Source organism: Meleagris gallopavo, chromosome 29, assembly GCF_000146605.3.
Source record: "Meleagris gallopavo isolate NT-WF06-2002-E0010 breed Aviagen turkey brand Nicholas breeding stock chromosome 29, Turkey_5.1, whole genome shotgun sequence".
In the NCBI taxonomy this organism is placed as follows: domain Eukaryota; kingdom Metazoa; phylum Chordata; class Aves; order Galliformes; family Phasianidae; genus Meleagris; species Meleagris gallopavo.
The window spans coordinates 3372405-3384429 of record NC_015039.2 but is presented as its reverse complement, the minus strand read 5'-3'; the positions used below and the strand labels follow the sequence as shown (position 1 = coordinate 3384429).

Genomic DNA, 12025 nt, shown 5'->3' with positions numbered 1-12025 from the left:
CCATTGCCCAAAGGGACCTCAGGGTGCAGGAGGTGCCTTGAGAGGGGCTGGCACCTCTGGAAGAGCCCCGAGGAATGTGTAAGTGCTTTATCTGCGGGGCTCTCACCTTCCCTACGAGCCCCTCCTGACCCCATGGGTTCCTGCTGGTGCTCAGCCTTGGGGTGCTGACCCACGGATCCAAGCAGGGCTTTGATTTGCTGATCAGAGCCACGCTGATGGAACCCATCAAGGCCTTTCCTTCCCTGCTCCCCTCCTGCTCCCAGGTCTTCCCTGCAGAGCTGGGACGTGGCTATGCTCTGCAGCAGCCTGCGTGCGCCTGGGCAGGGGGTCACCAGGTGGCACCCCCCCATAGGGACCTCCCAGTGGAAAAAACAAAAAAAAAGGGAAAATAAGCATCATCAGAATTGAATCAGAGCCCGAGGTGAGCACAGCAGCAGCAGGCAGAGCTCACAGCTGCTGTCAGATCCCCAATGGATGCAATGGGGAGGAGATGCTCTGAGCTGGGGCTGCGCTGCAGGGGCCACGAGGAAGGGGAACTTTTTTGTCCTTGGGTTTTATTTTTCCTTGTTAGCTGCCATCCCCATCCTTCCGATAGCTTCTCAACCTTGTTAAAACATTAGCTTTTCTGCATTTAAAAAATTAAAATCAAAAGGATATACAACGTATTTCTGAGCAGACAGCTGCGTGCTGCCCAGTTTTCACAGAACGGGAGATCAGAATGGAGCTTTTCCCTCTGGTCTTTAGCTTTATCCAACCCTCTGGGCGATCATTTCCCAAACAGAAAACAACCAACCAAACAAAACCAAAAAAAAAGGAAGAAAGACATCACAGATGAGATCTGCCCACCACCAGCCTTCTATTCCCATCAGCACAGACCCACTGCTGACAAATTCGAATAGTGCAAACCAGTTAGGGGCAGTGGGAATGTGCTGAAGAAGATTCAGGTCTGCCCATGTGTTACGTTTTAAGACCCTCGGAGCTTCTGTTTGCTGGAGTTTTTACACCTGCCCCTCACCCCCACCCCCCAGGAGAGCTGGGAAGAGGAGAAGGAGGAGCACGTCTCCGTTTGACGTAATGCTCCCCACCTTCAGAGCAGCCCCACCTGCCCTGCCATCCATCTGTGACATCTGGGCTCAGAAGCAGAAGCTCCTCGCTGAGGTTCCGGGCTGTGAGACGGAGTTAAGGTCAAAAGGTGGAAGAGAACAAAGGGTCCAATGCCTCAACGTGGAGCTCAGCGACGCCCTGCTGCTTGGAGATCCCCTCTCTCAGTGCCTAAGACCAATGGAAGAGCGCTGTTCCTTGGGGTTGGTTTCGTTGTTGTTGTTTTTGCCAGAATGGATTTGTGGTGGGGAAAGGATGCACCACGACTGGGGCTGTCTTTTCCACGCACGCACGTTTCTGCTGCCCAGCTGAGGCTTGGGATGTAAGAGCCGGGTTTGATGCACTTTCAGGAGACGGCTGGGATGGGGTAACACCGACCACAGCCCCTTTCTGCAAGCTGAACGTCAGGCTTTGGACATCTTAGAAGGAAAGAGAGGCAGCACGAGGAGCAGGAATGTGCTTTTCACGCCCCAAGCACAGCACTGACCCACCAGCAGCTGGCAGAGCAGAGCAGACGTGGCCGTGTCCTTTACAGCAGCAGCAGCTTGCAGCTCTCCAAACACCACTCCTCACCCATCGCTCCACCACCCGCGTCCTTCAGGCTGGGGCTGCGTCCAGCTGAGGTGTAAAGGGCGTCGTACGACGGCTCCAAAGAGCATCCCAAGAGCCCAGCAGGTGAGAAATCACAGCTACGGAACATCTTCACCTCCCCAGCGAGGAGGAGCAGACCGCGTAGGTACCACCACAGCATCCCCAGGTGGGTCACATCCAGCGCCGCCTCCGAGGGCACCTCCGCGTCCCTCTGCACTGCACACCAGTGTCCTCAGCAGGGGGTGTCCCCCCCCCTCCCCCCTCCACCAAGCTCTTGGCTGAGGATGCTCCGTGCTCTCAGTGCACACACAGAACACACTCTTGTGCTCACAGCAGTTGGTGGCACGCGGTGTTAACTCTCCTCTACTCTGTCTGGAAACACGGCTTCACTCTGAGCACGTGGGGCACGGAGCAGCGTGGCAAGCTGCCCCCCACCTTTGCTCCTCCCGATAGCAGGGCTTGGTCGGAGACGGACTGTCTTCCAAAGCACCTCTTGGCATTGCCCAGCAGCAGGAAATGCTTCTCGGAAGCCTTGTGCTCATTGCTCTAACAGTACCAAAGCTGCTGACTGTGGAAAGCCACATTCCCCCTGGTTGAGAGGAGTTGGCTGCTGGTTTGTTCAGGGTGAGAGGGAGCTTAGCCCTTGTCTTGGGTAAGAGGAGCTCCCTTTTCATTCATGTTCTTTAAAAACAAAACGAAAAACAAAAAACAAAAAAAACAAAACAGAAAGAGAAACGCAGAGGAGACAGGTATCAGTACCGGAGGGGCAGAAACAGAGAGCTCTGCTGTGCTGCCAAGCTGGCCCTGCTCACTGCCGCCTCTCAGGCTCCACCGAGAGCAACAGACACACCAGGGAGCCCCAGGCTTCCCCTCTGCCTGCTCCTAAGCGTCTCCAACCAGGGCTGGACCTTCTGGGTACAAACACAGGCCAGGGGAGGGACGGAGGAATTGCAAAAGTATGGCCCCATCCCTCGATGCTGGTGCTGCAGTACAAGGACGCTTTACAGAGAGGCTGCAGACCTCTCCTCTCGGGTGCAAGACTCCTTTCTAAACCCCGGGTCTCAGCACGCAGTCACCTCTGCGTTCGTCACGAGGGCTGGCACTGCAAAGGGCACTCTACCCATCCACGTCTCAGGAAGGGTGCCCTGGGAGCCTCTGTGCCCACCTACAGCCCTGCTTTGGGCCTACAGAAGTCCTTGGAGGTCTGTCAGGACGTGACAGTGGCTACTCAGAGGGGCACAAAGCCAGCGGAGCGCCCTGGTTCTGCTGCCCACGTGGTGCCCCGGTGCCCCCACGTTAAGTGCGGTGCACGGCGCACAGTGCCCGGCACCAGGAGCTCAGTGGGGTTTAGGGGAGTGCTAGCAGCATACGCACCGTTCCTTTTGGGGTGTTGCCATCAGCCTGCAGGTTGAGAAACGGGTTAGTCTGTGCTGTGAGGACGGGAGGGATGCCTGTCCCCGAAGCCATGAGGCTGCTCCCAGGAGCGCTGAGCGGTGGGGTGGCCTGTGGTGGAGCCAGGAGGGCATTGCTAGGGTTGAGCTGCTGGGGGGAGAGGGAGGCCATGAGGGAGCTGCTGTTGGGGGGCTGCTGGGGGGCCGAGGTCATCGGGGCGCTGGTGCTGGAGTGCAGGAGGGGGGTGGAGGTGGCTGCCAGGAGGCTGCTCATGGATAGCTGGGATGAGCTCGTCATCTGCAGCCGCTGCAGCTCCCTCTTCTGCTGGATTTGCTGCATCATCTGGAACACCAGGGCCTGCTGCTCCTGCGGGGAAAGGTGAGGAGAGCCATCAAGGGAGGGACAAAATGCTCGGGAAGGGGTGACGCCTAAGGCAAAGAAGCCAGGAGCCTTATCAGCACGCTGTGGATGGGGATAAGGCAAAAGTCCCCTTCATCACATCCCGATAGGTACAGAGAGGAACCACCTGTTGTATCCGTTAGCAGCCTGTGCTCATCACCTCTCTGACCCTATCGGTTCCTGAAGTGTGGGCACACATATCCCCTAAGTGCTTTCCAAATAATCAATCCATGGCTTTTAAATCTGCTGCACTCCTTACCCTGGATATCTCTGCTGGGTGCTGCTTTCCTCTCCCAGCCCATCCTGCTGCACCCCAGGGTGGGTCTGGGTGAGCCGGGCTCTGGGGATGAGGACCACAGCACACCTGAGCCTGGAGGGATGCCCTGGCACCCAACTGAACTGCAGAAGTCACTATAGCAACCATCGACCAATGCGGCGCGCTGAGAGCTGACTTTGTTTCCATGCCCATAGGGATGCAGCTGATGACACGGTGACATCAGCCGCTGCGAAGAGAAGCCTTTGGAAATTTGCTTTTCCCTGGTTATAAATAGCCTGACCCAGAAATCTGTGCAAAGCAGGGGGCCGAGTTCACGGGAGATATAAATGAGCAGAGCTTCATTGACGGGAGCTGTCAGCGCCCCTGTGTGACCGCACGGCAGCGAGGGGCAGCACGGAGCGGCTGCAGGGTGAGCGAATGCAGCTCTCACACGCTCCAGGTTCCGCTCACCATCCGTCTGTGCAGCCTTCCCACAGCTGCCTGCTGCTGTTTCCCCTGGGAAAATGGGGTCGGACCCTCAGAGCAGCTGCCCAGCCCTTCTCCTGACCCCACACCCAGTTCTCCATGTCAGGGTGCCCAGGCACGGCTCGCCTGCCTCAGGACTAAGCAATTTGGTGCTTATCTCCTTCTACACTCAAGCAGTGTCCTTCAGCGAGTTCCTCCTCCCCCTGTGAGCCTTGGTATATCTGCAGCAGGAGCAGACACGGTTTGCATTCGCTTGACAGCGCTCCTGCTTTCACCTTGGCTTAGCTTTGCTGTGCTCTCACACCCTCAAGGTGTGGAAAAACCCAGATGACATTTTTTCCTTTGTACAACGAAGCCCACACCCCTATCTGCCCCCTCCACACCTCCCTGCCTGCAGCTTTCCTCCTTGCTCCACCCGCAGCAGCACCGAGATGGGGAGAACACACACGACCGCAAGGGAGCTGGGCTGCAGGAGGGAGCGACGCTTCCCATCCCAGCTCCGGGGTCTTCCATTAAACAGTCGGTCAGCCAGCGGTGCCGGCAGGCACGCTTACCGGATTAAGCGGTTGAGAAGTCAGGAGCTGCTGGAGCTGCTGGAGCTGCTGCTCGTGTTGGTGCAAGACGTGCCGCTGCTGCTCTGTCAGGGGACTCAGGCTCGGCATGCTGCAAGGGAGCGGAGCGGCCGGCATCAGCGCAGCCCGCCGTGGTCCTGCGTGTGCAAGGGTCCCTTCCTCCCTCCCTCCCTCCCTCCCGGTGCTAAACTTCTGCTGGAAAGGGCCCGGCTGTCCCCGCGAGCTCCCCGTCCTCACCTGCTCAGGCTGGTGGAGAGCTGCAAGGTCGGAGGGCCGCTCGCCTGCGTCAGCGCGCTTGGAGGCTGGGCGGCCTGAGCTCCGTTCAGATTCCCCAGGATCCCGTTGATGGGCATCTGCTGACCTCCTGCCACGGTCCCCATCAGGCCGTCCACCATGGGCACCGTGGAGAGGCTGTGGCTGGCAGTGGTGCCACCCCCCAGCCCGCTGCCTGCCACCCTGGCCAGGCCATTCACCTGCTGCACCCCGGGAAGGGGTAGCGAGGCAGGACTCTGCTGCAGCATGGGCAGGGGTGGAGGAGTGCTGTGGAAGGACAGGGAAGAGCTGCTCCTGCTGGGGCAACCTGAATGAGGGTCCTGGGGGAGAAACGGACATAAGAGCATCGGACTGGGGCAGCTTGTGAAAGGTTGGCTGAGCTCTGGGGGGGGTGGAGCTGGAGGTGGGAAGGGGGCTGTGAGTGCAAGTGCAGGCGTATGCTCAGAGAGGTCTCAGAACTCAGACACGCTTTGCAGGATCTCTAAAAGCGTGGCTGGAATAGCCTGGAAGCACTCTCACCTCTCGCTCTCAGGCTCAGCAACCCTCAGCACTGAGAATGAGCAACTCCAGAGAAAGAAGCTTGGTTTCTGGGCCTCGGCTACGAGGCTTTGTGAGCTGGACACCAAGTCAGAGCACTGGCACTGCACTGCTCTGCTCCCTCCCCAGTCCCTTCCCCAGCTGGCTGGGGGACGTGTGACCCCCGTGTACCTCAGAGGAAGTGGAGAGCGAGTTCTCGATCCCAAAGCTGTTCTTGCACGGGGGGCTCTTGCTGATGCTCAGGGAATCGTTGTTGCACACTATGAGGAGGAAAGAAGTGAGAACAGAGAGTCAGGGGTGGAGCCTGACGTTGCCACAGCAATGGCTCTGCCACCAGTGGCTGCAGCCACATAAATGGGTCAAATCCTCCCTGCCTTGACCCACCCCTGCCCACCCCAGGACTTCCTATAAGGGGGCACAGAGCGATGCTTCCCACCGCCCCTCACCGTTGCTGGGCAGGATGTAGTGGGTTTGGCTGCCAGGCCCGTTGCTGCTGGTCACCACTGGGAAAGGGACAGAGAGCTGGACGTTGAGGAGCTGCAAACGTTCCTTCTTGGCTGTCAGCGTCATGATCTGCTCCTGGAGCCGCTGGTTCTCCTTCTGCAGCGAGTGCAGAGCTTTGAGCATCTCTACAACTGCAATGGAACGGAACACGGGGGAGGAGGGATGGAATCCGGGGAGGAGACGGGGGGACAGAGGGAAAAGGGGGAGCACATAGGGGTGCTGCAATTAGAGCACGGCGAGGGAAGGTTGGCCCCCAGAACGCAGCCCCACTGCCAGCTCCTCCCCACACCACAGGTCAGCGCTTCATCCCCAGCCTGGCTCCGTCTCTTATGGGCAAACCCCCCCCTCAAAACACACCCAAGGATCGCTCCTCCCGCAGCCCCGTGCCCCCCCCCCCGCCCCCCCACGTGACTCACTGTTAACGCCAGCTTCCCCATTGCCCTGCTTCTCCAGCAGCTGCTCGATGTTGGGGGTGGCCTGGGGGACATTTTCCAGCTGCCCGCTGCTGCTGCAGGACACCGTCTGGTCAAAGAGGGTCGGCAGGCTGCTGATGGGGGACCTGCGGGGGGGAGGGGGGTTGGATGCAGTCAGAACCCCTCGTTTGCACCGCACTCCTCCCCTCCCTTCTCCCCGCTGCTCTTTCAATCCCTCCCAGCTCTGCTCTTCTCATCCCTTCTTCAAGAGCAGATCCCTCGTTTCTACCTGCCCAGCTGCCGGAGCAGCCCCATGCCTTCCCCAGGAGGAGGACACGAGCCTTCCTTCCCCACACCGTCTCACCCCCCCCTTTCCTCCCCCAAGGCTCCCGAAGCACCCGAAGCTCACTCACATGGAAGAGAGACTCTCCTGGGGCGAAGTCCCTCGGCAGCCGAAACTGCAGTCCTCCAGGTCGGGCTCTGGATGGGGAGAAGCACAGAGAGGCACCCCGTTCATAAGCGCTCGGTGCCGCAGGTGCCCGCAGCCGGGCTGTTCCCGCTAGATGGGAGCACCGAGCAGCCCGGCCGAACCTTCGCGTCACGCAGCGCCCGCAAAGCCCCGCCCCGGGGGAGGCGACGGAGGAGGGGCTGCGTGTCCCCGAGTGTCACCCGGGGAAGGTCACGGCTGGGTGCTGCCCGGTTGTCCGGGTAGAAGGAAGGCTGTGATCACCGAGCTGAGGATGCTCGCTTTGCTGAGGATGATTCGCGGGCACGGACATCCCTTCAGCATCCCTTCCCCAAGCCAGCTGCGGTCCTCCAGCCTTTCCACATCATACAATCACAGGACAGCTCCGGTTGGAAGTGACCTTAAAGATCATTTAGTTCCAACCCCTGCCCTAATCGGGCTCCCCCCAACCCTCCCCAGCTCAGGCTGCCTTGAGCCCTCCCCTCAGTGATGGGGCACCCGCAGCTCTGGCAGTCTGTTCCAGTGCCCCACCATCCTATGATGCTGCTGTGCGTGTGTGTGAGACATCTCCTATCCAGTCATCGAGAACGAGGAGGATTTATCTGCTGTTTGCAGCCCCTAAGCACACGCGAGTCTTGCTCTGGGCAACCCAGGTATTGTGAGGGCAGCCCCCCGGCGCCCTGCTGCCCCTCCTCTTCCTCACACAAGAAGAGATGCTTCTCATGTGCAGGAATCCAGGAAGTCTCCCGCAGGGAGCACTGCAAAGCACTGTGATTTACACCACCGTGCCCTGAGCGGGGCATTGGTTACCAGCAATATTTGCTGCTGCTGAGAACAAGCAAGAGCAAGGCTTGTAGGAACGAGACCAGCCCTCAGCCCTTCACCCATGTGGTGGTGGTGCTTTCTCAGCCACCAACTACACCTGGTCAGCCCATATGGGGAGAAGCCACTGCTCCCAGCCAGCAGTGATGTGCTGGTGGAAGGACACGTGGAAACGAGGCCAACAAGGCTGGATTTAGGGGATGCCACAAGGCACGGAGCCTTGCTCAGCTGCTGGGAGCAGTCCCACCACAGCAGTTCATCTCAGGATCGTTTTCACCCCTAAACCCTTCAGAACATATCCACACCCCATGGCATGCAGCTGTGCCACAACAGGTTTAACATGCAAGCAGACCAACACTCAGCCAAGCTCTGACTGTCTGCTTGTTGCTGTCTTGTTTTCTTGCAGCTGTGTCCATACATGCGATTCTGAAGCTCCACACTCAGCTATCTCCTGGCCAACGCCATTCTGTTGGCTGGAAGTCTGGGAGATAACTGAGTTATCAGACAGTAACAGCTCTTTGCAGGGCAACAAGTATGAAAAAGAGGCTCGAAAACAGCCACGGGAGATAAATGCATTTGGGCTGTCATCGTGGCGAGGCAGGATCCAGGACAAGCAGTGGGTGGATGAACCAGACAGGAGCTGAGGGAGTGGGAAGATAAGAATCAGACTTTTTGCATTGCCAAAGGCACTCTGGTATCAACCTGCATCAGGGATAACAGTTTTTTCGGTTCCTCCATCTGTAAGACAGGATAACACCGTTTCCTTACATCACATTAAAGTTGTGAAGGACTCGAATACCAGGGCAATGAAAGCTATGTCTGCAGGGGATCTGTCTACACAGACACTCCCAGGAAAGGTAATCTGTATTAAAGACAAGGCAGGAACACTTAAAACCTCACAGCCACCTTGTTAACGACTTGGGATTAAAGCAGTCGTCACAGTTTTAAGTGAAAATGGCTGCAAAGGAGGTTTAATGCATGTTAATTAATCCCACTGGAAAGAAAAAAAAGAAAAAAAAAAGAAAGGAATTTGGCTTAATGGCCTCCGGGTCGCTGCTGCAGAGAGGAGATGGTGATGGAGAACCTTTAAAGGTGACAAACAACAGGAGCTGTTCTGAAGGCTGGCTGGAATCAGAAGGATCCCACTCAAACCAAAAGAGCAATTCTGGAGATGGAAACTGAGCAGCGAGGGCTTTGCCTGCCTGGTTCATCCATCATCGGCCGCAGGGCTGGGGCTGAAGCCGGGCTGCTGAGCCTCTGCACTGCGCCTGAACCACAAGGCTGCTCCTGAAAGCCCATTTGCTTCCTCCTGCTGTCAGCACCTCGCCAAAATAACAGCCCAGGGAAGTGGCAGCGGGGTCCTCTCCTCTCTCTGGTTGACGGCCACGGGGGAGGAATAACTCTTGGAATCATCCCATCCCCTCCTCCATTCCAGGTGAGCACTCCTGGCTCACGGCTCCTGCAGCCCTGACCCCGCTGCTGTCGGCAGTGTGGTTCCCTTCCCATTGCACTCATGCAGACACAACACCGCGGAGACACACACAGGCAATTTCCAGGGGCTCACACATAAACACACGTGTTCCCTCGTGCTTTACATGCAGGCATGCACGCCGGTTAAGGCAAATAAGGGCACAGTGGATTAACCAGAGAGCTCAGGGTGATCCCTACTGAGGTCTGTGCCACTCCAAGCCCTTGTTGCTCCACGTGATGCTGGGCAGAGCTTTACCACCACGGGTTCAGCATCCAGCATGCTGAGCTGCCAGCATTTCTGGGCTAGGGGAGCACGAGCACTGCTAACTGCTTTTGCTGAACTACAGAGCAAACTGAAAGGCAGGCCGGTTGTGCTCGGAAAAAAAGAAAAAGAAAAAAAAAAAAGCCTTACGATGCTTCAAGTTTCCTGCTTATGAACCAGGCAGCTTTCCAAGAAAAATGGATTTGCCTTGGTGGGAAAAAATGAGCAGTTGTAAGCAATTCGGTGCTTGGCACGTTCGTGTTTGGAAGTGGAAAACAGCAGATTCTGCTGCATTTCATGAGAAAGCCAAAGGGGAAGAGCAGAAAGTAACTCAAAACAGGACTGGAAGATGAAAATTAAGAGTGTTTTAAACAACAACAAAAGGCCCTTTAGAGGATTTTGAATAAACAAAAGCTCAGAATAGTTCTTCAGTGGGTTTGCACAGCTTTAGTTGGTAAAAAGGCACCAAATCTTTGGGAAATCTTTGGGGTGTGGAAGGAGGGAAGGAGTTCCATTCTTGCAACTCCTCAGCACGCGTCCAGGGACACGCATCACACGGCAGCAAATGTGTTCATACAGGGCTGGAGGGGGACGCTTGGTGGAGGCAAACAGGGGGAAAAGCCGCTGTGCCTCTTTGCTGGCCCTGTATGCCACATCCGTGGGGTGGGAGCAAGCGGGGGGGGGGGCAGATGGACAACTACGGATGCTGTTCTCTTGACTCCTCCAGGGAGATCCCTCCAGGAGCCCGAGCTCACATACCTTCTGATTCACGTACCTGCCCGGCTGCTTTCCGACTGATTTAAGAGCGGGTTGATGGACAGCCCAGATGTGAGGGGGCTTCCAAAAATATGTGAGGAGGGGAGGCTGAACGTGGAACCTGCCAGAGAGAACACCTGCATGGCAATGGGAGGTGGGAGGGTGGAGAGGGAGAGAAAGGAGGGAGGTGGGAGGGAGGGAAAGGGAGAGATTACTTCTTGAACTCGGCTCGGTCATGAGAGAGAGTGTTAAAAATATCTCCCTGGAAGTCCCAGCAGACAGCTGAAAATCTTCCCAGCCCCATCTCCGAGCCAAGAGGTCTGAACAGGCTGAGTAACACTGCAGCTGTAAAACTAACTCTCTCCTCCCTGTAAAACACCTCTCAGCACCAGCTCCCAACAAAGGACGGGGCTCTGTGTGCTGGCACACGTGCAGCCCACCCAGCTGAGATGCCTCCCACTGAGCTCCCCGTGCTGGAGGGCTGGCACTGGTGGTGAGCAGCAGGGACACAACACACACCTCTGCCACCTGAGCTGCGCTCCTTGTGCTGGCAGTGGAGGGTAATGTGCCATCGGGCTGCAATTCCTCTCACCCCAAAGTGGCTGTATGCATCCTCAGAGGGCCCTGGACACACGGTTTGTTGCGTGCATTGAGGGATATCCTGAGCTGTAGCAACAACAGACTCAGGGTTATGCCACTTCTGCAATCTGTCAGGTATAAAAACCCAGCAGAACAGTGTAGTCTCCAGACTGAAGTAATTCAGACAAGGGAACTTTGTTGCTGTGATGCCAAACTGCCTGCAACTTTCTCCATCCGCGTCTTTTAAGTGATGCCAAAGGAAGGTGCAGCTGGCAGCTCCCTTCCAAAGCAAAGGAAGGGAAAAAGCAGCTCCTCCGTGCCCACAAACCAGCCCTGCTCAGTGCAGTGCCCTCCTGAACAACAGCCCACGCTGCTCCCCGGGCTCTTACCTGCGTGGTGGAGACGGAGGAGGAGGAGGAGGTGGGGATGGTGCTTGCAAAAGGAGAGCGGTTGAGCGGCGGGATGGAGGCGGTGCCCTGGTGTGCCAGAAGGCTGGAGGAGAGGGGTGTGCTGCAAACAGCCCGGAGCACTCCACCCCCGTGGGAAATAGGGTCCTTGTTACTGGTGTAGATCCCTGTGAGGGGAGGAAATGTGTCAGAGAGGCACGATCCCAGCAGCACAAAGCCTGGGGGCTGCTGGTGTGCTGCAGGGCGCATCTCTGCGAGGGAGGGTGGCACAGCAGAAGGACCACGTGTGATGTACACCTCAGCATCTCGCCGCCCAGAGCAATGACAGCCCACGATCGTTCTGTCAAAGGGTGTCAAAGTTTTCCTTCCTTCCCTCCTCGCTTGCCTGCTGCACCCCGATGCAGTCGGACTGAGAAACAGCAGCACTGAGTGACTCACCAAAGCCACACGTGGGTGGCAGAAGGGAGACCCAAAGCCGAGGGACAGCACTGCTGCTGAGTTAACCTGATCCCTTCCACGGTGCTCAGGGACTGAGGAAGGACAGGGACAGAGGAATGGTTAGGGGAGACGAAGAGGGATGAGGAAGGAGCTGCTGTACAGGCACACAGCCCAGCGCTGGTTCTGCCAACATCCCTCTGCAGAAGAATGGGAGACTGAGCAGGGAGAGGGCAGGCCCTGGCAGCCTCTTCCTCTCTGAAACGTTCCTTTGTTGTTCCAGGGGGAGAGGAAAAAAAAAAAA

At 57.3% G+C, this 12025-nt stretch overlaps 1 protein-coding gene across 1 annotated transcript; it reads right to left on the bottom strand.

The window, feature by feature from the left end:
- Positions 1-603: 603 nt before the first annotated feature.
- Positions 604-11964, bottom strand: LOC100549646 (protein AF-17-like). The gene is made up of 10 exons (XM_003213077.4): positions 11269-11964; positions 10320-10437; positions 6938-7004; positions 6528-6670; positions 6054-6242; positions 5779-5867; positions 5035-5390; positions 4780-4888; positions 3067-3450; positions 604-2373 (listed from the first exon to the last, which is right to left on the bottom strand). The coding sequence occupies exons 1-10, from the start codon at positions 11533-11535 to the stop codon at positions 2329-2331; spliced, it is 1767 nt and encodes a 588-aa protein (XP_003213125.2). The 5' UTR covers positions 11536-11964; the 3' UTR covers positions 604-2328.
- Positions 11965-12025: the final 61 nt, after the last annotated feature.

Excerpts from the sequence above, each read along its gene's own strand:
- LOC100549646 (XM_003213077.4), bottom strand. The coding sequence starts at position 11,535 with ATGCGCCCTGCAGCACACCAGCAGCCCCCAGGCTTTGTGCTGCTGGGA. Across the intron at positions 4,889-5,034 it reads CTCTCCACCAGCCTGAGCAG|CATGCCGAGCCTGAGTCCCC; the intron begins GTGAGGACGGGG and ends GCTCCCTTGCAG. Across the intron at positions 2,374-3,066 it reads GCAACACCCCAAAAGGAACG|AACATGAATGAAAAGGGAGC; the intron begins GTGCGTATGCTG and ends TTGTTTTTAAAG.